The sequence below is a fragment of the Lissotriton helveticus genome, chromosome 5_1 (genome assembly GCF_964261635.1).
Source record: "Lissotriton helveticus chromosome 5_1, aLisHel1.1, whole genome shotgun sequence".
Classification (NCBI taxonomy): domain Eukaryota; kingdom Metazoa; phylum Chordata; class Amphibia; order Caudata; family Salamandridae; genus Lissotriton; species Lissotriton helveticus.
Window position 1 is genome coordinate 1,129,781,675 of NC_136065.1, and position 27,109 is coordinate 1,129,808,783.

Sequence of the window (27,109 nt, forward strand, 5' to 3'; positions counted from 1 at the left end):
GTCATTGTTCTGCGGCAAGAATGAAGACTGCCGTGAGTTCAATAGCCATTAAAGGGACAGATGGATTGGCATCGGTCTCTTTATTTTTCTAACTCCACTTCCTTCGTCGATTCCAGCGTATACTCAGGTAAATGCTGCAGCTGTTAAAAAAAGAGCAGCATCGATCCTCCGCTCTCGGTCCCAGCTGCTCAATTTCCGTCCCAGACCAGCTTCCTCATTTTTCGGAAAGCACGAGTTTTCATTAAGGGGGCAAATTCAGACGCAGCTCCCTGCATGTGTGTGCTTCGTACGTGTTATAATGAATACCTGCGTTGCAATGTGTGTGTATTATGTGTGTTTGATGTTTATCTGTATCAGCCTGCCTGCTTGTTTAATATGCACCTTTTGTGTTTGAGCATGTGTATTTTTGTGTATGTGTGACGTAGTGCGTGCCTGTGTAAGTTGTGGAAAATTGCAAAAAGCCTAAAAAATGTGTTTTACAGCAAGTTCTTCGCCGTAAGGAAAAATAAATTACTGCCCGGATATTGTAGGTCCCATGTTGGTTCCAAGTGCACCTGCGTGTATTCAAGATTCTCGACCAAATGGAACAGTTTTCGATCTACTGAAAAGTTGTCAATCAAAGAAGGCTAAACACATTTATTTATGTGAATATTGTATATTGTTGAGCATTACTTGTGTCCTTGCAACTTGTAGTGAGCCTTCATTACTAAATGAATGTGTGCTCTATTGTTGAATCCTGGTCACGTTCCCCAAGCTGTGTAGTGTGCAGAGCAGCACATCTTCTAAAACGCTGGCAGTTTTCATGGATGCGTTTCAAAGCATAAGGATAAATGCTTCAAATAACTTAGCCGTTGTAATGCTGGTTCTTTATTTTGTTTGCTATTTGTGTAATTGAAAGGCCTGGTTGCCTGTGGCGATTGGGGTTTACGCCCTATTTAGGAAACGTAGTCCGACGCATTCCAACTGTTGGAAACCGGTTATTTCTGGTAGGCTAAGGCTTATGCCAAAGCCAGGCAGAAACCACCATTCCAGTCAGGGCAAGGAAGTCACACGCCAAGATAACCCCTGCTCGCCCTCTAGGTAGCATGGCGCGGGCAGTCTAGGCTAAACTCGGAGGCGATGTGTAAAGCATTTGCGTCAGCGCACAACAGCAACAACATACTAGGTACACCACAAAAGAGACTCCACACAAGGTTATATTAAAATAACTTTTGTATTGTCAAAACATATCAGATAGAAATTACACATGTACATTGTGCCAACTGGCACGGCAATATTCACAAGGGATTATTTACAAGACAGGGCCACATGGACCACTGTCTGAATCAACACTTTGCAGATATAGAAATACTTGTCAGAAATTAGAATAAAAGTATATAAACTTCACTGTAACACAAAGTAACAGTTATAGATCACATCCCGTAACTACTGGGAACAGGTAAGTACCACCTACGCAACCCTAAACTCTGTGGGAGACTGTCACGCAGGGGACCAGGACCTTACTAGGACCAGCTGTACTAAAAAGAACAACCACCTAAGTATCACACAGCATTTAGGGGTCTAAGAAAGAACACATTACCCATGATGTATGAACCACATTCAGAGGAGTAGTAAAGGCAAACCACCTAAGTATCACACAGCATTTAGGGGTCTAAGAGAGAACACAGTACCCATGATGCCTAGATATACATTCAGAGGAGTAGTAAAGAGAAACACATAATGTATAAACCTACACATTCAGCGGTGTTAAGAATAAAGCACATGATGCAATAAAATTACATTCAGAGGTACCAGAATAATACAGTAGCGCAATAGTCACATGATGTCTAAAAACATTCAGAGGTGCAGGAATAAGACATGATGCAAGAAATCACATTCAGAGGTGCAAGAACCATACAATTGCGCACAACCTACATAAGCCACCACCTGTGGCAGTCCCTAGGCCAACTGGCCTTGTTGGGGCTAGAACGCCCTGAGTCTCAATGTCAGAGGCCTAAACGATGCAGGGGCCCACTACTTGCTGGGCCCCTGGGAACACTCACAAGGGCCTAAACGTAGCAGCTGGCACTAAGTGCTGCGCAGCTGGTACCAGAAGCTGTGGCAGGGCTCTCAGTAGCCCCTAGAACGAATCTGCGCCACCTGAGCCACACAGGCTCTAAAACAAACACTGCGCCCGTTGGAGCCACACAGGCCCTGGCCAACACTGGTCAAACGTTGGAGCCACACTGGCTCTAAAGCAACATGCCCCCTGGAGCCTCCCTGGACACGAGCTTCTCCCAGGCAGGAGGGGACGGGCACCGACAATTATGCCCCGGCGCCCCTACTTATCTAACATGGCCCCCAAGAGCCTCAACAGGCTCTGAACACGACTTAGGGCAGTTGGAGTCCCTCACGGGGGACTCGAGTCAAGAAAACGCCCTTCTGAGCCTCAACAGGCTCACCAAACAACATGCGGGCACGAGCCTCTCACAGGGCTCCAAGTAATATGCCCCGCGATCGTCGGGGCGGCCCTCTGCCAAGCAGGGCCGCCCAAAGCATCCTCGCTCCGTTGGAGTCCCTCACGGGGGACTCTGGCACAAATACTGCCCCCGGGTTGTGGGAGCCTCTACAGGCTCTGCGCGACGTTGGGGCGGCCCACTGCCATCGGGGGCCGCCCTGCATACACCAGCGTCTTAGGGCCGGTCAAACGCCCGCACCCCACTCACCGGTCTCCTGAGGCGGCGGCTGCACGCGGGGGCTCTCTGCTCCTGCCGCCGGAGCCCCGCCTGCTCCTCCAGACGGCAGCTCCTCCCGCCGGCCTCGATGTGGCGGCTTCCACTGGCGGCGGGGGAATCTCCGGTCTCCCTCTCCACACGGGAGACCGGCAACGACAACCCAGAGCTTCTCCCCAGGCAGGGGGAAGCGGGAACAGCCCTCTCCCGGCCACCATGCGTCCTTCCTCCTCTTCGGCTCCCCACCACGTCACGCAGCTTCCAGGAGTCAGCCAACCACAGCGCGGCTCCTGGACCAGGCTCCCGTCCAAGGACCAATCAGAGCACGGCTCTCCTCGGGTCCCGGCCAATCCGGTCGCGGCCCCTTCGTGGTTGTTTTCTCCGCGGCAGATCGAGGTGGGCACTCGTAAATAATTAAATAAATACGGGCAAGAAGCCTCAGCGCGTCCAGCGCTATAAGTGAGCATAAAACCGCTCCTAAGCGCTAGGAAGTCCAGAGAAAGCGCTCTCAACAGGAAAAGGCAGCCTCTCCATGCTGCCACGGTCCCAGAGCCTCCCAGGGGTAAAGCCAAGTCCCCTCCTCAGCCCAGGCAGGGCAGAGGGGTCCCCCAGGAGTCCAGGCATCCAGGAGCTGGGCAGCACCCACCTCTGGTCGATTCAACTCCAGAGAAAGAAGAACATTTTGGAAGGGGCAGAGCCCCTTCCTATCCACAGAAAAAGCTTTGAAGTCTTTAGAAGTCTTTGTGTAGGCGAGCCCTAAGCTCTGGGAGTATCTGGTTTCCCTCGCCTGTCAGCCTCAGGTCAGAGGTGACAGTGGGCCATCGGGAGGGAGAGTCATCCAGGGTGGGCCGACAGACACAGCCTGGCACCACCAGAGCTCTTTCCACTCCCCCCTAACAGCAGATGGGGGGCCTTTCATCTACGGCTTGACTCGGACCCCCTCCTCCAGACAGTCCATCTACCAACAGGCCCAGGCATGCCTGGGCCAGGCCCATCAGCCAATCACGTGCTAGCAGACTCACTACACAATTATGCCAACTTCTAAAAGTGGCGCTTCTAGACTACACACAGCCATGCCGCATACACCATTCTGCAGCATTCATTCTCACGAGTTCATACATATCAAACTCGCCCCTGCACTCCCCATGCATCAGGAATCTACCATGGGCATACATATTCCCCATTCATTCCTATGGGAGGGCAGGTCACTCACCATCCATACACAGAAAGCACACGCACTTTACACTGTACCACAGTGAAAAAGTGCGCAGAGGCCTACAATCACCAATCCAGGTTCCAAAAACAGGCTAGGAAAAAGCAAAAAGTCATGGGGTAAACCTGCCCAAAGGACCGGGTCCAACACCAACATCTTGCAATATCTACTTTCGCAAACAAGCATTTGCAATGCAATAGGTCTCGCATTAGTAAAGTTTGAGCTATTGGTATTGTAAATGACACATTTTTTATTTATGTGTTGGTTTTGAAAATAGCAAAATTAATAGCTTTGTCATGTACAATGCCAATAGTTATAACTTTCGCAAATGTGACACCTATAGCATTTGTAATGCAATATGTGTTGTATTTACGTGACTTAGATGTAATGATATTACAAATAACAATGGCTTTTATTTTATTTTATTCTTAAATAAAAGTTATTGTAATATATAATGGCAATAGCTTAAACTTTTGTAAATAACTTTTGTGAAGATTATGTTCAGTGTATTTTATTGTGACGAAAATCCAAGAACAGAAGCGAAATATTAACATCTTTTTGTGACATTTGTAATAAAGCTTGAAACATTGAGAGAACATATTTGAACTAGTTGTTGTTGAATGGTTGCACAGATTGATGCTGCGGTGGCGCTGAGTGATGTTGTGGTGGCAACGAGTGATGCTGAGGTAACGCATAGTGATGTTGTGGTGCCCCTGAGTGATGCTGTGGTGGTGCTGAGTGATTCTGTGGTGATGCGATAGATAGAGTGAGGGCGATAGATAGATATACAGATAAATAGAGTGAGGGCGATCGATAGATAGAGTGATGGCGATAGATAGAGTGAGTGCGATAGATAGACAGATAGAGTGAGTGCGATAGATAGATAGATAAATAGAGTGAGGGCGATAGATAGATATAGTGAGGCGATAGATAGATAGCTAGTGAGATAGAGTAAGAGCGATAGATAGAGTGAGGGCAATAGATAGCTAGAGTGAGGGCGATAGATAGAGTGAGGGCGATAGATAGATAGAGAGATAGAGTAAGGGCGATAGATAGATAGTGAGGGCTATAGATACATAGATAGAGAGTGAGGGCGATAGATAGATAGAGTGAGGGTGATAGATAAATAGATAGATAGAGTGAGGGTGATAGATAAATAGATAGATAGAGTGAGGGCGATAGATAGATAGATAGATAGATAGATAGCGATAGATAAATCGATAGATAGATAGAGCGAGGGCGATAGATAGAGTGAGGGCGATAGATAGACAGATAGAGTGAGAACGATAGATAGAGTTAGGGTGATAGATAGATAGATAGATGGATAGATAGATAGATAGAGTGAGGGTGATAGCTAGCTAGATAGAGTGAGGGCGATAGATAGATAGATAGATAGATAGAGGGCGATAGACAGATAGATAGATAGATAGAGGGTGATAGACAGATAGATAGATAGATAGAGTGAGTGCAATAGTTAGATAGAGTGAGGGCGATAGACAGATAGAGTGAGGGCGGTAGATAGAGAGATAGATAGATAGATAGATAGACAGACAGACAGACAGACAGACAGATAGATAGATAGATAGATAGATAGACAGATAGAAAGATAAAATGAGGGAGATAGATAGATAGACAGATAGATAGACAGATAGAGTGAGGACGATAGATAGGGTGAGGGCGATAGATAGATAGGTAGATGGATAGATAAGATAGAGTGAGGGCGATAGATAGAGTGAGGGCGATAGATAGATAGATAGATAGATAGATAGATAGATAGATAGATGTGTGTGTGGTTGTGTGTGTGGTTGTGTGTGTGGTGTGTTTGGGGTTGTGTGTGTGTAGTGTTTGGGGTTGTGTGTGTGGTTGTGGGGTTTTGTGTGTGGTTGTGGGGTTGTGTGTGTGGTTGTGTGGTTGAGTGTGGTTGTGTGCTTGCTTGTGTGTGTGCTTGTGGTTGTGTGTGTGTGGTTTGTGTGTGTGTGGTTGTATGTGTGGGGGGTGTGTGTGTGTGTGGGGGTGTGTGTGTGGGGGTGTGTGTGTGGGGCGTTGTGTGTGTGGGGGGTTGTGTGTGGGGTTGTGTGTGGGGTTGTGTGTGTGTGTGTGTAGAGTTGTGTGGGGTTGTGTGTGTGTCTGGGGTTGTGTGTGTGGGGGGTTTGTGTGTGGGGTTGTGTTTGGGGGGTTTGTGTGTGTGGGGGTGTTGTGTGTGTGGGGGGGTTGTGTATGGGGTTGTGTGTGGGGGGTTGTGTGTGGGGTTGTGTCTGTGTGTGTGGTTGTGTGTGTGTGGGGTTGTGCATGTGGGGGTTTGTGTGTTTGGTGGGGTTGTGTGTGTGGGGGTGTGTGTGGGGGGGGTTGTGTGTGGAGTTGTGTGTGTGTGGCGTTGTGTGTGGGGGGGGGTTGTGTGTGTGAGTGGAGTTGTGTGGGATTGTGTGTGTCTGGGGTTGTGTGTGTGTGGGGGGTTGTGTGTGGGGGGGTTGTGTGTATGGGGACGTTGTGTGTGGGTGTGTGTGTGTGCATGCGGGTTTGTGTGTGGGGGGGTTGTGTGTGTGGGGTTGTGTGTTTGTGGTTGTGTGTGTTTGGTTATGTGTGTGTGTGGCAGAGTTAATTACACTCTTTCACACGCTCAAATTCCTCAATTGATAGTTCTGTAGAAAGATGAAAATACATTCTTAGAAAAAGCCACATTATCCGGAGTAACCTATGAGCAAATCTCGTTTCCAAATACACAAATAAAAAGCAAATCGAGAGTGAAACTATTTAAAGTCGTACAAACAGTTCTGTGACAATTAAGGGAACAAGGGGCAAGGATGTGAGCATTGGTTAAAGGCCAGATCTACCGAATTTGGAACTGGGAGACCCTGTTCGAGTTTCGGCGTCGGCTCATCATCATCTGATTGTGGGCAAATCACTAAACTGCCCGAGCCTCAAACAAAAGGATGTGTCCTTGTGTCATGTAACTGGTGCTTGTGTGAAGCGCTCGAATACCTTCGGGTCGAATTTGCTTTACATAAAACTGCAAAAAAACAGGCCAAACTATTTCTTTGTTTAAATCCCAAAATGAGGGGAGAGAGAGCATGTGTATTTGTGTGTGTGTGAGATTAGTTGGTGGAAAAATACACTAAGCCAGAATGTTCTACATTCCTTGCGATGTTTCATGGAACATTGCCAAAAGATGATGTCACTTCCTTGAAAGTTACAGCAGTTTCATTGCTATCATTCTATTTGTCCTGCCTCATACATTTCTAGGCCCGCTTCTGAGATTGCCCTTTAAGGGCTGTGGCATGGGTGACCAGCCTGCCGTTTCTGCTAGTGCCGGGCCTCACATTGCATCACATATTCGGCCAAAACCGCAGTGTAATTAAATGAAGCATGTTCTACTCATGGAGTTCGCACAGATCACTGCAAGGCCTTCTCTGGTATGTGATGCCGGATCAGCGCGGGAGATGTGTGCCATAGCTTCCAATGAGTTTCACAATTCACTGTAAACACATGTTAACGAAATGTGAGCATACTTCGCAATGAGGGCACTGGTGTACCTTTGCAGTGACGATGGCCACATCTGCTCTGCACTACGCTGTGGCCATATCTCAAAATAAAGGATGCTCACCTTTCCAGACTTGGAGCCTGATGTACCAAACATGTTTCCCCAAAATACAGGCTTCGCGGGAGCTGTGCATCTATAATAGGCCTGCGTGGCTGCAGGCAGAATACAATTAGCCGTGCACTGTGCAGTTGAAATCCCGGGGGCGGGGGCACTCTAATTACCGGGCCCGTGTGCACGGGCACCAGAGCTGCTAACGAACCCTACGAGGGGCTCCAGTTCCGAGGCGCTAATGAGGCCACTGTGTGCAGAGAGTGGCACTCCAGGACGGCCACTGTGCAGACATCCTCGGGGGCGCACAGTGCGACACACGGCGGGAAAAATGGTTTGGGGCAAGGACCAGGCGCTATAGGGCTTCAAAAGCAAACAGAATATGGATAATTGTGACAAAAAGTGACGTAGTGCTACTTGGGTAAAAGCGTCAGGGGGTCCAAAGGGTACACGGACCAGAAGAATAAGGCACATAAGTAGAAAAAAAAAACATGAGCCAGGGAGCATAGCAGAGGGGAACAGAGAATGGCGGTCATGGAGCATGGAGAGTAGGCGCTATAAAGACCAGGAAGTAAAGTGGGGTCCACAGGTGCGAAGCAGCATAGGAACAATCGGAGCAGAGGGTGGGGCAGGGGAGCCAGTCCGCATAGGCAGAAGGAAACAAAAGGACAAAGAGGAAAGGCGACCTGAGATCATGGGACCCAAGCAGCGGGGGGACGAAGGACGGCGACTGCTTTAAGGTGTAGGGCACAATTACAAATAGGCAGATGCTTCCGGAAGCATAGGATTAATGGACACAAGCGCACAGAGGGAAAGGCATCGGGGACAAGGAAACACAGGAGGCACCGTGACATGCTGGCTGGAATAACAACAAGCAAAACAAGTTAAACAGGTTTTAAAAGGAGACACGGCCTCCGGCCGTGAAACTGAAAGTACGGCCGGGCGGCCGTGAATAATTAGGTGGTGACAAATGCGCTGGGAGGGCTGCCTTTGATGTGGTAATGCGAGGCAGGCAGGCAGGCGGCTGGTGGCATTGTGCACGCGCTTTTTAGGGCTTGCGCTTGCGCAATGACCTAAAAAGCACATGCACTCAAAGGAATCGCCAGTGGAATCGCCAGTGGTGGATAAACACTGGATAAGCCCCTATAGAGCTTCCAGCTGTGCACATGTGCACAGCAGGCGAGCCCTAAAAAGGCTATCATTCTGGTTTCGTTCCATGTGCATACAATGTTTTTAACTCGTTTGTATATATTATTGAGACAGGGCCAATTACGTATTCCCTGTTTGCGCTAATTTACCTTGACCGCTAAGATCTCTGTAAAAATGAAGCCGGTCTTGTTACATCTGCCACTATCGATCCCAGCCATATATTATCCAGTTACAACCTGACCTACTGCTAAAGTACTGAGGCAGAGGGATCGAGCCCTGAGATAAATCACATTAATATTTCCTATTTTCTCTCTTTCTCTCGCCTTCTTTTTCTCTCTCTCGCCTTCTCTTTCTCTCTCTCGCCTTCTCTTTCTCTCGCCTTCTCTTTCTCTCTCTCTCGCCTTCTCTTTCTCTCTCTCGCCTTCTCTTTCTCTCTCTCGCCTTCTCTTTCTCTCTCTCTCTCTCTCTCGCCTTCTCTTTCTCTCTCTCTCGCCTTCTCTTTCTCTCTCTCTCTCTCGCCTTCTCTTTCTCTCTCTCTCTCTCGCCTTCTCTTTCTCTCTCTCTCTCTCGCCTTCTCTTTCTCTCTCTCTCTCGCCTTTTCTCTCTCTCTCGCCTTTTCTCTCTCTCTCGCCTTTTCTCTCTCTCTCTCGCCTTTTCTCTCTCTCTCGCCTTTTCTCTCTCTCTCGCCTTTTCTCTCTCTCTCGCCTTTTCTCTCTCTCTCGCCTTCTCTCTCTCTCGCCTTTTCTCTCTCTCTCGCCTTTTCTCTCTCTCTCGCCTTTTCTCTCTCTCTCTCGCCTTTTCTCTCTCTCTCGCCTTTTCTTTCTCTCTCTCTCTCGCCTTTTCTTTCTCTCTCTCGCCTTTTCTTTCTCTCTCTCGCCTTTTCTTTCTCTCTCTCGCCTTTTCTTTCTCTCTCTCTCGCCTTTTCTTTCTCTCTCGCCTTTTCTTTCTCTGTCTCTCTCGCCTTTTCTTTCTCTGTCTCTCTCGCCTTTTCTTTCTCTCTCTCGCCTTTTCTTTCTCTCTCTCGCCTTTTCTTTCTCTCTCGCCTTTTCTTTCTCTCTCTCGCCTTTTCTTTCTCTCTCGCCTTTTCTCTCTCTCTCGCCTTTTCTCTCTCTCTCTCTCTCTCTCTCTCTCTCTCTCTCTCTCTCTCTCTCCCTCCCCCTCTCTCTCTCTCTCTCTCCCTCTCCCTCCCCTTCTCTTTCCCTCTCTCTCAGTTGTCGAGGAAAATTGAACCAAGTACTCGCTGGTCAAGAACAGACACAAGGGGCTGTTGTGGACAAACTCACTACGGCCCTTAGCCAACAACGAGGTCCTACAACGTTGCCCTCCGTAGTGCTACAACGATATGTAGCCGGGGAAGATCCGGATTTTTTCTTCAATAATTTCGAACGCATGGCAAGTGCAGCCTCGTGGCCCGCCGATAAATGGGGACAGTATTTGGGACCGCTGTTATCAGGAGACCTGCAGGCCGCTTACCAAGCTGCCACCCTCCAGGGAACAATTCCCTATGCGGACATAAAAAAATGCATCCTAGAGAGATTGGGAATCGATGATGAGACCTATAGAATCAAGCTAAGACAAATGAAAGAGGGCCCACAAGAGACTCCTCGTGCTTTGTACTTTAGGGTAAAGGACATGGCGGACCGTTGGCTAAAACCTGCCGCTACAGATAAGGACGGAATCATGGCAAAGATTTATCTAGAACAATACCTGACCTCCTTACATCCTCCCATACAACGTTGGGTTCGACAACAGGCAAACCTTACTCTTGAAACTGCTGTAGAGATAGCTAGTGCTTATAGTAGAGCCCAAGACTTCCAGAAGGGAAAAGAAGACAATGTAGGAAAAACTGTAGGACATCCAATACATAGGGCGACGAGGCCTCCTGTCGCTAAGAAGCTTGAACCCCTTGCTCTTGTTCCTAGCACTCCTATGCCCAGTATTCCGCTTATCAGACCTCCTGTGACTGGACCCCAGTGTTTCCAATGTGGGAGAATGGGACATATAGCCCGATTTTGTCCGCAACGAGAAGAGCCTATGGAAATAGGAATGGCTCGGAATTACTATTGCTCTCCCCCCAACAAGAAACTTCCCCCTTACAAATGCACTGTCTCTGTAACTGGACAACCAGTCACCGCTTTAGCTGACACCGGGTGTCTACATAGCGTAGTCCGACCACAAGACTTGGGTAACAATATAGGTCCTATCGACGGTATGGTAGCCATTAAATGTGTATATGGAGACACTAAACGTATCCTACTGCCAAGGTCTTCATTCAACATCCTCAGGATCAGGGCACGTCCCTGACTGTAGGTTTGAGACCCCGACTACCAGAACAAGCTATTCTAGGTAATGATTACGCCAAGTTATCCCAGTTGCTGCAGGAATCAGGAACAGAGGAAGTGAATGAATGGCTAGCTGCGGCCCCTTTTTCCCAAAATACAGAAAAAGAATGGCCGCCTTCCAAACCTCGGAAAAGCCGAAATCAAAGAAGGGCAGAAAAAGGAATAAAACCCACGGTAATGCCAGTTATTCCGATAGAAAATCCTTGGGAAACAGACCGTAATTTTCATGCTGCACAAAGAGAGGACCCTGTACTGCAAGAGGCATGGAAAAATGCACTAGAAGAAGAGGACCCACAACATGTAGGTCCATATTTTTTTAATAAGAATGGATTGTTGTATAGGAAAGGAGGCCCTGACCAAAAAGCACAGTTGTCAGTACCGGAACCCTTTCGAGAAAAAGTGTTGTATCTTGCACATAGTCACTTGCTAGGGGGTCATTTTGGAGCGGATAAAACTGAGAAAACCATTGTAGAAAACTTCTACTGGCCAGGGATATACCAGCAGGTAAAGAAATACTGTAGAGAATGTCCTATTTGTCAGCGACACAGTCGGTATCATCCACCCCGAGCCCCATTGCTACCCCTTCCTATTATCAATGATCCTTTTAGTCGAGTGGGTATGGACATAATTGGTCCCCTGTTGCCTTCCCGAAGTGGATACAGATATGTACTGGTTATGGTTGATTACGCCACTAGATTCCCTGAGGCTATTCCACTCCGTCGACCTGACACTACGAATATAGCCAAAGCTATGATTGGAATTTTTTCTAGGGTAGGATTTCCCAAAGAGATCCTAACTGATCAGGGAACTCCTTTTGTTTCCAAACTAATGAAAGACGTCTGTAAACAGTTAGGGATAAAACAGATTAGGACCTATGCCTATCATCCACAGACGGATGGTTTGGTAGAAAGATATAATGCCACTATCAAAGCCGCTCTTAAGAAGTTGCTGGATTTAGAAACCAGGAGATGGGAAGATATTCTTCCCTTGGCCCTTTTTGCCATCAGGTGTAAAGAACAAAAAAGTACTGGTTATTCTCCCTTTGAATTGCTCTATGGACATAAACCCCGTACCCTCTTGGATATGGCCCGAGAACAGTGGGAGACAGAACTAGACAACACCAAACCCTTACCCGAGTATGTGGCTAATCTAAAAACACACTTAGGACAAATACGAGAGATAGTCAGAAACAATTTAGAAGATGCACAGAACTCACAAAAGGTTCAATACGACAAAGGGGCCAAGCTGAGAACTTTCCAGGTGGGGGATCTTGTCTTACTTATGATGTCTTCATCAGACCAGAAACTATTAGGACAGTGGCAGGGACCTTACACTGTACTCCAACAAGTCACCCCTGTAACTTACCGCATAGAAGTAGACAGCAATAAAAGAATCTCACAGATTTACCATGTGAATCTGTTAAAGAAATGGGAAGGACCAGCTCCAGCAGCTGTTCACAGTGTAGGAACCTCGGGGCCCCTGTTTCAACAATGCATTGATCCGGAACTGCCTCAGCCTTTACACGATGGGTTGATCAAAGTGTTACAACCTCTTGATTTTGTCTTCTCCACTACCCCTGGAGTGACCAACCTTATTGAGCATGCCATAAGAACCCCACCGGGTAAGCGAGTTAGATTGAGACCCTATCGCATACCTGAAGCAAGGAGACAAACAATAAGAGAGGAAGTACAAAAGATGATACAGATGGGAAATATAGAACCATCTAAAAGCGAATGGAATTCTCCCATTGTGCTCGTGCCTAAGCCGGATGGGTCAGTTAGATTTTGCATTGACTTTAGAGAGGTGAACAAAATCTCAGAGTTCGACACTTACCCGCTCCCTCGAGTGGACGAAATGGTAGAAAGAATAGGGAAAGCCAAATACATCAGTACCCTAGACCTGTGTAAAGGTTATTGGCAGATACCTTTAAAAGAAGAAGACCGGGAAAAAACAGCCTTTTCCACACCCGACGGGTTGTACCACTTCAAAATGTTGCCTTTTGGTTTACATGGGGCCCCTGCCACATTTCAGAGAGCCATGAATACGATTCTAAGACCCTATGACGATTTTGCTGGAGCGTACATTGATGATATTGTAATATACAGCAACACATGGGAACAACACCTAACCCATCTCACCACAATTGTGCAAACCTTAGGTACACAGGGTTTAAGAATCAACCCAGCCAAAAGTCATTTGGCAGCTCAAACAGTCAAGTATCTGGGATACTTACTGGGAGAAGGTGTCATACGGCCACAGCCGTCGAAACTATCGGCCATTTCCCAGATACCATTTCCCAAGACAAAAAAGGATTTCAGAGCATTCCTGGGTTTACTAGGATACTATAGGAGATTCATTCCTCAGTTTTCCCAGATGGCAACTCCCCTGACTGATCTACTACAGAAGACCTGTAAAACAGAGCAGATATTACAATGCCCTCCTAGTCAGGTACGACATTCCTTTGATGCCCTAAAACAATCTTTAACATCGGAAACACTCCTGATTAGTCCGGATTATTCTCGTCCCTTTATCTTACAAACGGACGCCTCTGACCAGGGGTTAGGTGCAGTCCTTTCTCAGGAGACACCTCAGGGAGAGAAGCCAATTTTGTATATTAGTCGTAAACTCTTTCCTCAAGAGAAAAATTACGCAACAATCGAGAAGGAAGCTCTCGCCATCAAATGGGCCATAGAAACCTTGCGGTACTATTTGGAAGGAAGGGAATTCACTCTGTTCACTGATCATGCGCCATTAGAATGGCTAGCCAGGAATAAAGGCCATAACGAAAGAGTGCTGAGATGGTTTCTATCCTTACAACCATATAGATTCCACACTCGACATAGGAAAGGGCGAGAACAAGGGAATGCTGACTATCTGTCAAGATATCCACAAGAGACACAACCCCCTAGAAGAAAGACAGCAAGGGAAAGGGGATGTGAGAAAGTTCCTGAGCGGAGCGAGGTTCCTTACCTAACCCCAAGACCACAAGGTCCAGACTCCTCTCCTCTGTTTCCACAGGTGCACGATAGGAACTGCAACCCGGAAGTTCCACCTCTGCGACCCGGAAGGGGATAGCCGGGACCAATAATAGAGGTGTGGAACGACCGTTATGGGAGAGTAGACGACGGGAAAGAAGACGCGGGACCCGACCAACGGAAAGAAGACGCGGGACCCGACCAACGGAAAGAAGACGCGGGACCCGACCAACGGAAAGAAGACGCGGGACCCGACCAACGGAAAGAAGCCGCGGGACCCGACCAACGGAAAGAAGACGCGGGACCCGACCAGTGGAAAGAAGACGCAGGACCCGATAAAGAGAAGACCTGGACATCCGGGAATACCGAGGACGGTGAAGAAACCTGGTCCGAGGACTGGTGGTGTCCGGAGGTTGCTGGGGAGCGGCCGTGACTCAGGAGAGTTACGGCGGAGCCAGGTTAGTGATTGTTTCTCGGGAATAACGGGGGAGAGGGTGGAAAAGAGTGGGTAGCGAGTTGGACTACAGCGTATAACAGAGGGACAGATATAGAGTTAATCCTTTTTGTGACTAAATACGCCGCAGACGTAGTTTAAATACACCCGCCTACCGTTGAATAGACTCTGAAAGTGCACCATTCATTCTTTTTCCCAGCTGAACACGGAACGTACCTTTACTAAGAACTTTACACACTTTATTTCTCATTCTTCTATATTCTTCCGTTTTCCTTGGTTGTTGGTCCTATCCTCGAGGCACGTTAAACAAACTTAGTGCACCAAGGTGAGGGGATTTAAATGCACCTATAAAACCGTACCACAACCCAATTCTGACGGCTCCTTTCATTTCTTTATCCTCCTATGAGCCTCCGGGGTGAACACCACGGCCCAGGACAACCCGAAAGCAGAACACCACGTCCATCTTTGACAGACTCTTCCGGTTCAAGGGACGCATCGGACGAAGAGGAAAAACATCCCATAACTATATCACAACAACCTTTACCTGCCGCATCTGCTATTTTTGTTAATAAACCTTTTAAACCTATACTTCAGCCTCCACGCCTGTTCATCAAGCCTGCCCTCCCACAAGTGGTGTCAGAAGTGGGACCTAAAGGCGAGATGGAGGCTGCTCTAGCAAAAATGGCTGAAAACCAAGAACATCTGGGGAAGGTTATGGAACGCTTTTTGACAGTTGTCGAGGAAGATCGAGGAAAATTGAACCAAGTACTCGCTGGTCAAGAACAGACACAAGGGGCTGTTGTGGACAAACTCACTACGGCCCTTAGCCAACAACGAGGTCCTACAACGTTGCCCTCCGTAGTGCTACAACGATATGTAGCCGGGGAAGATCCGGATTTTTTCTTCAGTAATTTCGAACGCATGGCAAGTGCAGCCTCGTGGCCCGCCGATAAATGGGGACAGTATTTGGGACCGCTGTTATCAGGAGACCTGCAGGCCGCTTACCAAGCTGCCACCCTCCAGGGAACAATTCCCTATGCGGACATAAAAAAATGCATCCTAGAGAGATTGGGAATCGATGATGAGACCTATAGAATCAAGCTAAGACAAATGAAAGAGGGCCCACAAGAGACTCCTCGTGCTTTGTACTTTAGGGTAAAGGACATGGCGGACCGTTGGCTAAAACCTGCCGCTACAGATAAGGACGGAATCATGGCAAAGATTTATCTAGAACAATACCTGACCTCCTTACATCCTCCCATACAACGTTGGGTTCGACAACAGGCAAACCTTACTCTTGAAACCGCTGTAGAGATAGCTAGTGCTTATAGTAGAGCCCAAGACTTCCAGAAGGGAAAAGAAGACAATGTAGGAAAAACTGTAGGACATCCAATACATAGGGCGACGAGGCCTCCTGTCGCTAAGAAGCTTGAACCCCTTGCTCTTGTTCCTAGCACTCCTATGCCCAGTATTCCGCTTATCAGACCTCCTGTGACTGGACCCCAGTGTTTCCAATGTGGGAGAATGGGACATATAGCCCGATTTTGTCCGCAACGAGAAGAGCCTATGGAAATAGGAATGGCTCGGAATTACTATTGCTCTCCCCCCAACAAGAAACTTCCCCCTTACAAATGCACTGTCTCTGTAACTGGACAACCAGTCACCGCTTTAGCCGACACCGGGTGTCTACATAGCGTAGTCCGACCACAAGACTTGGGTAACAATATAGGTCCTATCGACGGTATGGTAGCCATTAAATGTGTACATGGAGACACTAAACGTATCCTACTGCCAAGGTCTTCATTCAACATCCTCAGGATCAGGGCACGTCCCTGACTGTAGGTTTGATACCCCGACTACCAGAACAAGCTATTCTAGGTAATGATTACGCCAAGTTATCCCAGTTGCTGCAGGAATCAGGAACAGAGGAAGTGAATGAATGGCTAGCTACGGCCCCTTTTTCCCAAAATACAGAAAAAGAATGGCCGCCTTCCAAACCTCGGAAAAGCCGAAATCAAAGAAGGGCGGAAAAAGGAATAAAACCCACGGTAATGCCAGTTATTCAGGATAGAAAATCCTTGGGAAACAGACCGTAATTTTCATGCTGCACAAAGAGAGGACCCTGTACTGCAAGAGGCATGGAAAAATGCACTAGAAGAAGAGGACCCACAACATGTAGGTCCATATTTTTTTAATAAGAATGGATTGTTGTGTAGGAAAGGAGGCCCTGACCAAAAAGTACAGTTGTTAGTACCGGAACCCTTTCGAGAAAAAGTGTTGTATCTTGCACATAGTCACTTGCTAGGGGGTCATTTTGGAGCGGATAAAACTGAGAAAACCATTGTAGAAAACTTCTACTGGCCAGGGATATACCAGCAGGTAAAGAAATACTGTAGAGAATGTCCTATTTGTCAGCGACACAGTCGGTATCATCCACCCGGAGCCCCATTGCTACCCCTTCCTATTATCAATGATCCTTTTAGTCGAGTGGGTATGGACATAATTGGTCCCCTGTTGCCTTCCCGAAGTGGATACAGATATGTACTGGTTATGGTTGATTACGCCACTAGATTCCCTGAGGCTATTCCATTCCGTCGACCTGACACTACGAATATAGCCAAAGCTATGATTGGAATTTTTTCTAGGGTAGGATTTCCCAAAGAGATCCTAACTGATCAGGGAACACCTTTTGTTTCCAAACTAATGAAAGACGTCTGTAAACAGTTAGGGATAAAACAGATTAGGACCTCTGCCTATCATCCACAGACGGATGGTTTGGTAGAAAGATATAATGCCACTATCAAAGCCACTCTTAAGAAGTTGCTGGATCTAGAAACCAGGAGATGGGAAGATATTCTTCCCTTGGCCCTTTTTGCCATCAGGTGTAAAGAACAAAAAAGTACTGGTTATTCTCCCTTTGAATTGCTCTATGGACATAAACCCCGTACCCTCTTGGATATGGCCCAAGAACAGTGGGAGACAGAACTAGACAACACCAAACCTTTACCCGAGTATGTGGCTAATCTAAAAACACACTTAGGACAAATACGAGAGATAGTCAGAAACAATTTAGAAGATGCACAGAACGCACAAAAGGTTCAATACGACAAAGGGGCCAAGCTGAGAACTTTCCAGGTGGGGGATCTTGTCTTACTTATGATGTCTTCATCAGACCAGAAACTATTAGGACAGGGGCAGGGACCTTACACTGTACTCCAACAAGTCACCCCTGTAACTTACCGCATAGAAGTAGACAGCAATAAAAGAATCTCACAGATTTACCATGTGAATCTGTTAAAGAAATGGGAAGGACCAGCTCCAGCAGCTGTTCACAGTGTAGGAACCTCGGGCCCCTGTTTCAACAATGCATTGATCCGGAACTGCCTCAGCCTTTACACGATGGGTTGATCAAAGTGTTACAACCTCTTGATTTTGTCTTCTCCACTACCCCTGGAATGACCAACCTTATTGAGCATGCCATAAGAACCCCACCGGGTAAGCGAGTTAGATTGAGACCCTATCGCATACCTGAAGCAAGGAGACAAACAATAAGAGAGGAAGTACAAAAGATGATACAGATGGGAATTATAGAACCATCTAAAAGCGAATGGAATTCTCCCATTGTGCTCGTGCCTAAGCCGGATGGGTCAGTTAGATTTTGCATTGACTTTAGAGAGGTGAACAAAATCTCAGAGTTCGACACTTACCCGCTCCCTCGAGTGGACGAAATGGTAGAAAGAATAGGGAAAGCCAAATACATCAGTACCCTAGACCTGTGTAAAGGTTATTGGCAGATACCTTTAAAAGAAGAAGACCGGGAAAAAACAGCCTTTTCCACACCCGACGGGTTGTACCACTTCAAAATGTTGCCTTTTGGTTTACATGGGGCCCCTGCCACATTTCAGAGAGCCATGAATACGATTCTAAGACCCTATGACGATTTTGCTGGAGCGTACATTGATGATATTGTAATATACAGCAACACATGGGAACAACACCTAACCCATCTCACCACAATTGTGCAAACCTTAGGTACACAGGGTTTAAGAATCAACCCAGCCAAAAGTCATTTGGCAGCTCAAACAGTCAAGTATCTGGGATACTTACTGGGAGAAGGTGTCATACGGCCACAGCCGTCGAAACTATCGGCCATTTCCCAGATACCATTTCCCAAGACAAAAAAGGATTTAAGAGCATTCCTGGGTTTACTAGGATACTATAGGAGATTCATTCCTCAGTTTTCCCAGATGGCAACTCCCCTGACTGATCTACTACAGAAGACCTGTAAAACAGAGCAGATATTACAATGCCCTCCTAGTCAGGTACGACATTCCTTTGATGCCCTAAAACAATCTTTAACATCGGAAACACTCCTGATTAGTCCAGATTATTCTCGTCCCTTTATCTTACAAACGGACGCCTCTGACCAGGGGTTAGGTGCAGTCCTTTCTCAGGAAACACCTCAGGGAGAGAAGCCAATTTTGTATATTAGTCGTAAACTCTTTCCGCGAGAGAAAAATTACGCAACAATCGAGAAGGAAGCTCTCGCCATCAAATGGGCCATAGAAACCTTGCGGTACTATTTGGAAGGAAGGGAATTCACTCTGTTCACTGATCATGCGCCATTAGAATGGCTTGCCAGGAATAAAGGCCATAACGAAAGAGTGCTGAGATGGTTTCTATCCTTACAACCATATAGATTCCACACTCGACATAGGAAAGGGCGAGAACAAGGGAATGCTGACTATCTGTCAAGATATCCACAAGAGACACAACCCCCTAGAAGAAAGACAGCAAGGGAAAGGGGATGTGAGAAAGTTCCTGAGCGGAGCGAGGTTCCTTACCTAACCCCAAGACCACAAGGTCCAGACTCCTCTCCTCTGTTTCCACAGGCGCACGATAGGAACTGCAACCCGGAAGTTCCACCTCTGCGACCCGGAAGGGGATACCCGGGACCAATAATAGAGGTGTGGAACGACCGTTATGGGAGAGTAGACGACGGGAAAGAAGACGCGGGACCCGACCAACTGAAAGAAGACGCTGGACCCGACCAACGGAAAGAAGACGCGGGACCGGACCAACGGAAAGAAGACGCGGGACCCGACCAACGGAAAGAAGACGCGGGACCCGACCAGTGGAAAGAAGACGCAGGACCCGATAAAGAGAAGACCTGGACATCCGGGAATACCGAGGACGGTGAAGAAACCTGGTCCGAGGACTGGTGGTGTCCGGAGGTTGCTGGGGAGCGGCCGTGACTCAGGAGAGTTACGGCGGAGCCAGGTTAGTGATTGTTTCTCGGGAATAACGGGGGAGAGGGTGGAAAAGAGTGGGTAGCGAGTCGGACTACAGCGTATAACAGAGGGACAGATATAGAGTTAATCCTTTTTGTGACTAAATACGCCGCAGACGTAGTTTAAATACACCCGCCTACCGTTGAATAGACTCTGAAAGTGCACCATTCATTCTTTTTCCCAGCTGAACACGGAACGTACCTTTACTAAGAACTTTACGCACTTTATTTCTCATTCTTCTATATTCTTCCGTTTTCCTTGGTTGTTGGTCCTATCCTCGAGGCACGTTAAACAAACTTAGTGCACCAAGGTGAGGGGATTTAAATGCACCTATAAAACCGTACCACAACCCAATTCTGACGGCTCCTTTCATTTCTTTATCCTCCTATGAGCCTCCGTGGTGAACACCACGGCCCAGGACAACCCGAAAGCAGAACACCACGTCCATCTTTGACAGACTCTTCCGGTTCAAGGGACGCATCGGACGAAGAGGAAAAACATCCCATAACTATATCACAACAACCTTTACCTGCCGCATCTGCTATTTTTGTTAATAAACCTTCTTTTAAACCTATACTTCAGCCTCCACACCTGTTCATCAAGCCTGCCCTCCCACACTATTGCATTTTTAACGCTTGCCCTTTCATGTTAGGGGTGCAGGTGGGCAGCAGGCATCTGACTCTTTATGCATCTGCGGGGATAGGTAACTTGATTTCCCGTCACAAACCCCAGTGTGAAAGTTCACTTATTGATAGTTCTTCTATTTCTCTCATAATGCCTCTACTTTGCTATTACTATTTGTCCTGAGCAGCAAGACCTAAGCATACACTCTGGCTCTCCAAAAATAAAGTTGATATTAGGTAATTTCCTCAATGGCCTTCAGTGCATGCCCAAACACTTCTTTGTAGTCCACAATCTAGGCATATTAGATAGAAATTGCACCAGGTCAGTGTACTTTTTGGGGTGCTTTTCTCCAATTAAATCTGTTAATCAGTTTGATATGCTTTGTATTTTACCTCTGAAACTTAAACCACACACAAACTAATTCCTGATTTTTATATCTAGCAGGACATAATCATGGCTTCATTCAACGTCCTGTTTTTCACTTGCGATCATTCTGTGTGTGTTCGAAAAGATGTTGACTTCCTGCTTTTGGACAATCCCGGGGAAGTTCTTTGTAGATGAAGCTGGTTGGCCAATCCCCGAAGAGAGAGATTTTAAAGCTATGATTCTGTTCCAATCATCTGGTAAGCACAACAAGTAAACCTTTATAATAAGTTTGCAACTGCAGGATAACGGTACAAATTACCAACCTGTTTCAGTAAAACCTACATTTGTGATTAATTAATCCAATAATGGACAGTAAAAATGAACATGCATGTCCCCACATATGCCTTGGATTGCTCTCCAGAGACAAATGTAACACTTATGAAAAACACTGAAACGTTTAGCTTGTGGCACTACTATAAGGCAGCTATTTTTGGATAAACTATTTTCAGGAGGTTCAAGTTCAGGCTTACAATGTGTACTGTCTATTAAGGAAAACTTACTTACTTGGTTATGGATAGATTGTACATTTGTCCTTTTATTATCAATACCTCTTTATTTATATATTATGGCTAGAGCATGAAGATATATTGCAAGTGGTCAATGTGTTCTTTTCTGTTTTGAAGTTTATATGTAAATATATTTTTTTTTCTCTTGCTTTTTTTTAGTGAAGAAACAATGTCTAATGATTCAGGATATTTTTCAAGAGATAATTGCAAGCTATTCTGGCACAACAGAGGGTCTAAAACAGGTGTTACTTCAAAGGGCACTGGAGAAAAAGCAGATGTTAATGGACTGTGGCAATCGGGGAAGTGCTGGTAGACATAAGAGGGTGTTACGCGAACTACAAGAGGAAGAAATTGCAGAGAAAAGAGGCAAGGACAAAAAAGCCAAGCAGAGTGGACTGGATTATATAAGAGTTGGTAACCAAGCTCCTGCTGAAAGCACAACTTCTCAGCCTGGTGATGCAAGTTCGCGGATGAATTTGCAGAAACTTGAAAACCTGGTCCTTTTAGCAGGGATGGCAAGTGTCCTTCATCAAAAATCCACAACTAAAAATTACGCATCAGACCGTGAAAATGAACTTGTCTTGGAGTCCCCGCTTAAATCCAAATATCGAGGACAAAAACATGCCTCCCTTTCACCACGTCATCCTAGAGTAATCAACACTCATTCTGAAAATATAATGGGGCCATTCTGATGTAATCAATAGCCATCCTGAAGCTGTCATAGGATCATCCAGGAATAATCCACACTCATCCAGAAATTGGCATGGGATCATTCCAGAGTAATCCACTTCCATCCTGGAGCGGTTATAGGATCATCCTGGAATAATTGACAGTCATCCTTAAATTAGCTAGAACCCATCCTGGAGTAATTCTCCCTCATCCTGAAGTTGTCAATTAGTATTCGTGGAGTTGTAAAAGGTAATCACTCCCTGCCAGTAGAAATCATCAGAACACCATCCTACTGTAGTTTTTGTGATGAGTCTAGGTTCGTAATCACATTTACATTTTTTGTCCTACAGGCATACTTCAGGATGGCTTGAGATGACTTCCCCAGATAATTGCAGGAATAGCCTGACTGTAATCATCAGATGAGTCCAGAATGACTCCAAGATGATCTTCCTTTTTGACATGGGCTATCAAGCAAGACCATAAAAATGGCCATCAGTCATCATCACACAATTCCGCAGTTTCAGCATGCTGACACGGAGCATACAAGATGCATGACATACCTTTCGGAGCCTGTGTGCATACTTAGGAGTGGAGACACAAGACCCCAGTGTTTTCGGGTAAACACCCAGTGGGGGTGATCACAATATCAACTTAGGACCCTTAAAAAAACATTGTTTCAGAGGTAACCTAATTTTGATTGCAACACAGGAGAGTTTACCTGCATTAACAAATATGTGACCGGATATTAAATGGGAAATAGTAAGGATTCATTACATTGATATGCTCAGTAAGGCTTCGTGGACGAGACTGGTTAATAAATGGAGACAACTGTAAGGAATATAAGCAAGCGCCTAAATGCTCAAATGGTTAGAAGGACGCCTCATGACAGATCTTGTGTCAAAAAGAATCACAAGACTCCTCATCAACATGCATTCTATCAAGAATAAGCTATGCATATAAAATTAATACACTAATTTGATCATAAAGTTTATACTCCCTCGTTTCCCAAGAGAAGAGCCTGCATCCTTGGGACAACCAGCCCATGCAGAATTTTCTGATTGCAAGGTGAGAAAGCTCTATCTATGTAGGGCGTATGCATGGACGTTTTCAGAGATTTGAGGCGAATACTATACATCGTTTCCACCACAATGTGCAAGATTTGACTTCCCTTAGGCTTAATCAGTCAATTTCTATCCCGCAAGTTGTAAAAGCACTGCAAAATTAACCTGCTCTATTTTAATTGTTATACATTCTATATGTTAAACGATCTACAATTAATTAGTAACTTAGTTTTAAGTTTAACAATGTTTTTATACCCTGTCGCTCCGTTGTTCCCGAACACAAGTGCGTCTGTGATAAGGGCTCCGGCAAAAAAGCACTCGTTCTAATCCAAATAACAAAAACATCAAAAGGGTGAAAAATAAATTTCCCATTGGTTGCACCAGTGATTCATATGGTCTCAAATTGCAGGGGGGCACGCGCACACGCCCACATACAACATACATTAGGCACACACATTAACATTGGGGCTGTCACCTACTTGTTACTAAGGTGACCACCTGCCGGGTATTTGACACGGGCAACCAGTAAACTCTGCCAATATCCGTTGTCCGTTATTGATCTTTTTCTGGACAGCATCTGCCCCTAATCTCGGGGCTTCCGGGTCGCAACATAGCCAATCATAAGGCTGCACATATTCTGGGAAACGTTATCTAGTAGGAGGCTTTTGTAACGTGTAAAGGCACCTACAAGTCGTTGACACAGCAGCCAATCACAGTGCGCTATACTGAACTCCGAGGTGCTTATTGGCTGTGGAATCTGCACGTGTCTCTGCCGTGTGTAAACACTGTCTATTATGCCGGTCGGCTGGTGAAAGGTAGTTTGAAGTGTGCTGGGCTTTCTGGACGCCGGCTTTAGGAGAACAGGTCATCAACCTAACACGGCGAATGGCAGCTCGAGCATATCCCGCTTCTGCCACTGACCGTTCTTGGTGGAATGTGGTTGTCTGGTTGACAAACAGTGCGGAACAGGGCTGATTTCTGGTTTTGAGATTGAGCCGTATTCGAACCGCGGTCAACGGTGTCATAGACCACGCGCATGGGTTTACGGCTACTGTGGCCGGGACTTAATGGCTGCTGCATGCCGTGCTGCCACCGTTTTTGCGGTTCAGGCCTGGGCGGTGCCGGTAATATTTATGTATGCACTTTTATATAAAGCGAACTGTTGCCCAAAAGTGTCAGAGCGCTTTACAATACAACCAGTTACATTACCTATGCACTTCAGAGTACACGAACTACAAAAATGATACAAACAGACGGCGGCGCAACTAGACTAGACCCCAACTTCGGTGGGACTAACACTGCCAGCAAGGGCTGGCCCTAGCACTGGTCGCCAGGGTGCAACAGGTCCTCCTCCATGAATTCCCTCTCTACCACTCACCAACAATGCCCTCATCTCTTTCTGACAAACATTTCATTTTTTTTAATAGCGCTTATGATAGTTTACTCACACTCGGGGCCTCATATATGAGGCCCCTTGCGCTGCCAGAATGTCACTTTTTGTGACAGTCTGTGGCGCAGGAGCATGCTCCATATTTACGAGGTAGCACTAAACCACTTATTTCGGCTTAATGCTGCCTCGTAAATATGGTTCGCTTTAAAATGAATGCAGTTTTCTGCGTTAAGGACGCGTTCCATCAGATGGCGGGTCTGGGGCCAGTATTTTGCGCTTGGATCCGGATCCTCTATGGGGCACCCCGGGCTAGGGTTCGGCTTGGATCGGCCGATCTGAGGAGTGGTCTTTGGAGAGGGGCACTCGGCAGGGTTGCCCCCTGTCGCCGCTCCTGTTCGCCTTAAGCGATGGAGCCCTTGGCGGTCTCCATTCGGGTAGAGATGGAGCAGTGGGGCATTAGGGTGGGCGATGCCGTGCATGTGATCTCCCTATATGCGGATGACGCTCTGTTCTACTTGACCTCCCCGAGAGATTCACTCCCTGTTCTACTGCGTTTGCTAGACCGCTTTGGTGTGGCCTCTGGGTTGCGCATTAACCTTGGGAAATCCTTGAATTTTCCCCTAGCGGGCTGTGACGTGGACCCGGGAATGAGCCCCCCCGTGCCTAGGGCTGCGATGGGAGTTGGAGGCCTTCCGATATCTGGGCATTCAGGTGGCCTCGTCTGATGAGCAACTGCTGGCTCGCAACTCGGAGCTGGTGATCCACTCTCTGCACCAGTCCGTGTCCTTCTGGAATACGCTCCCCCTTTCTCTTATGGGGCGATTGGCGGTTTCTAAAATGGTGATGTTGCCCAGGATATTATATGTCCTGCAAAATATGCTGTGTCCACTCCCCCCACGGATATTTTGCACGCTCAACTCGCTGCTCACGTCCTTACTTTGGCCGGGCGGCCGTAGTAGGGTTGCCCTGCACACTGTGGTCCAGAGCTGGGAGGAGGGGGCCTTGAGGCCCCGAGGTTTGACCTCTATTACTATGCAGCACAGCTCCTACCAGCCGCGAGATGGTTCGCGGGCACAGATAACTGGGAGCTGCAGCTCCTGGCGGGCAGAGCGGACGAAACAGCTTTACAGGTGGCTCTGATGCAGGGACGAGGGGCGGACCAGGCCTTGCCCTATGTGGTGCGTCATGTGGCGGGGATCTGGCAACGATTTGTCGAACGGATCTTGTGGCGGGCTCCTTTCCATAGGGAACTGCCGGTGTGGATCCTGGCCCCGGTGAGGTTGATGGAGGAGAATATGTCCTTCCGGGAGTGGCGGGACGGCGGGTGTGAGACTGGTGGACCTCTACCCTGATGACTCCTTCGTGTCATTTGAGCGCGCCGAGGCTGCCTTTGATCTAAGCAGGGGACAATACTTGCACTATAGGGGACTGCAGGAGGTGGTGAGGGCGACTTGGCCCCAGTTCCCGGAGGCTCCTCCGGTGACCCACACCCACGACATCCTTCTCTCCTGCGGCAGAGGGAGGCACCTGATCACCTTACTGTATTCAGCCATGAGACGGGATTCGGCCCCGCCGGTCGCGCCGTCCTGGGCGGCCTGGGAGGCAGATCTAGGGATGGTTCTGGAGCCGGGACAGCGCAAACGTATTGGGCTCCTGACCCGGAAGGTGTCGTGCAATGCACGGTTTAAATTGATCCACTTTAATTTTCTACATCGCACCTACATGACCCCGGTCTCCCTGAGCCGCATTTCTGTGGATCGACGAGACAACTGCCCCAGGTGTGGGGCGGAGAGAGCTGGATTTTTCCACTTGGCCTGGGAATGCCCGCTGGTTGGTAGCTTCTGGAAGGCGGCGGTGGAGCATATTAGCCGAGTTACAGGACTCCGGTTTACCCCGAGTCCGCTTCACTGTCTCTTGGCCCTGGTGCCCAAGCCCAAAAAGAGGAACTTGTCCTAGAAGTTGTTACAGTTGCTCCTGGTGCTAGCAAGGAGGCGCGTGGCTATTACTTGGATGGGCCAGAGGGCCCCCGAGTTATCCCTGTGGCTTAGAGATTTTAGGGAATGGTCCCTGGCTGAGGAGGACAAACGGCCTCCCTGCACCCTCTCGCATGTGTATCGACGTGTATCCATGTCGATACACACGCGAGAGGGTGCAGGGAGGCCGTTTGTCCCATTCAAGATTGAATTTAACCAATCCTGACTACATACTCCTAAGTAAGGAAACTCCGCCGAAAAAATAAGCACATCAGCAAATACAGCTGCAGCGGCAGATTTTCTAAATTGAAACACGTTCTTACTCCTCAGTTTATTGATTGAAATTTGAAACTGACCATAGAAATCGGTGGAAATATGTTTGGACTTTAAGGAAAGAATTACCTCTGATGCGAACAGCAGGATTAAGCTGGCACAGTTGAAACCAAGGGTTCATGATGTTAAAAAAAACCTTGGTGTTTTGTTGAACAAGTTTATCTCACTTAAAACCTGTAGTTGAGAAATTGTCCTGATGAAGGTGTAAGAATCTGTACATACACCGAAACGCTGCGTCGACAACTTTTTTCTCACAACGCCACCTGTATTATTAACATTCTTTTATTTATTGTGATGTATTTTAATATTTGTTTTTAACCATGTCTTTTAACTTTATTATAAAGTCAATATTGATTGCTCATGTATTGTGTTTTGAATAAAAGGAACAAATGTACCTTGACATAAA

General features: G+C 47.1%; 1 protein-coding gene across 2 annotated transcripts; it reads left to right on the top strand.

Moving 5' to 3' along the window:
• On the top strand, nucleotides 1–27,109 carry LOC144755160 (uncharacterized). Of its 2 annotated transcripts, none has more exons than XM_078643744.1 (3): nucleotides 1–127; nucleotides 20,790–20,968; nucleotides 21,437–27,109. In XM_078643744.1, exons 2-3 carry the CDS (start codon nucleotides 20,857–20,859, stop codon nucleotides 21,967–21,969), a joined length of 645 nt encoding a protein of 214 aa, XP_078499870.1. In that variant the 5' UTR covers nucleotides 1–127; nucleotides 20,790–20,856; the 3' UTR covers nucleotides 21,970–27,109. The 2 variants fall into 2 exon arrangements, with proteins under 2 accessions (XP_078499870.1, XP_078499869.1); XM_078643743.1 differs by having other exon boundaries at nucleotides 16–127; nucleotides 20,787–20,968; nucleotides 21,437–24,248.

Excerpts from the sequence above, each read along its gene's own strand:
- LOC144755160 (XM_078643744.1), top strand. The coding sequence starts at position 20,857 with ATGTTGACTTCCTGCTTTTGGACAATCCCGGGGAAGTTCTTTGTAGAT. Across the intron at positions 20,969-21,436 it reads GATTCTGTTCCAATCATCTG|TGAAGAAACAATGTCTAATG; the intron begins GTAAGCACAACA and ends GCTTTTTTTTAG.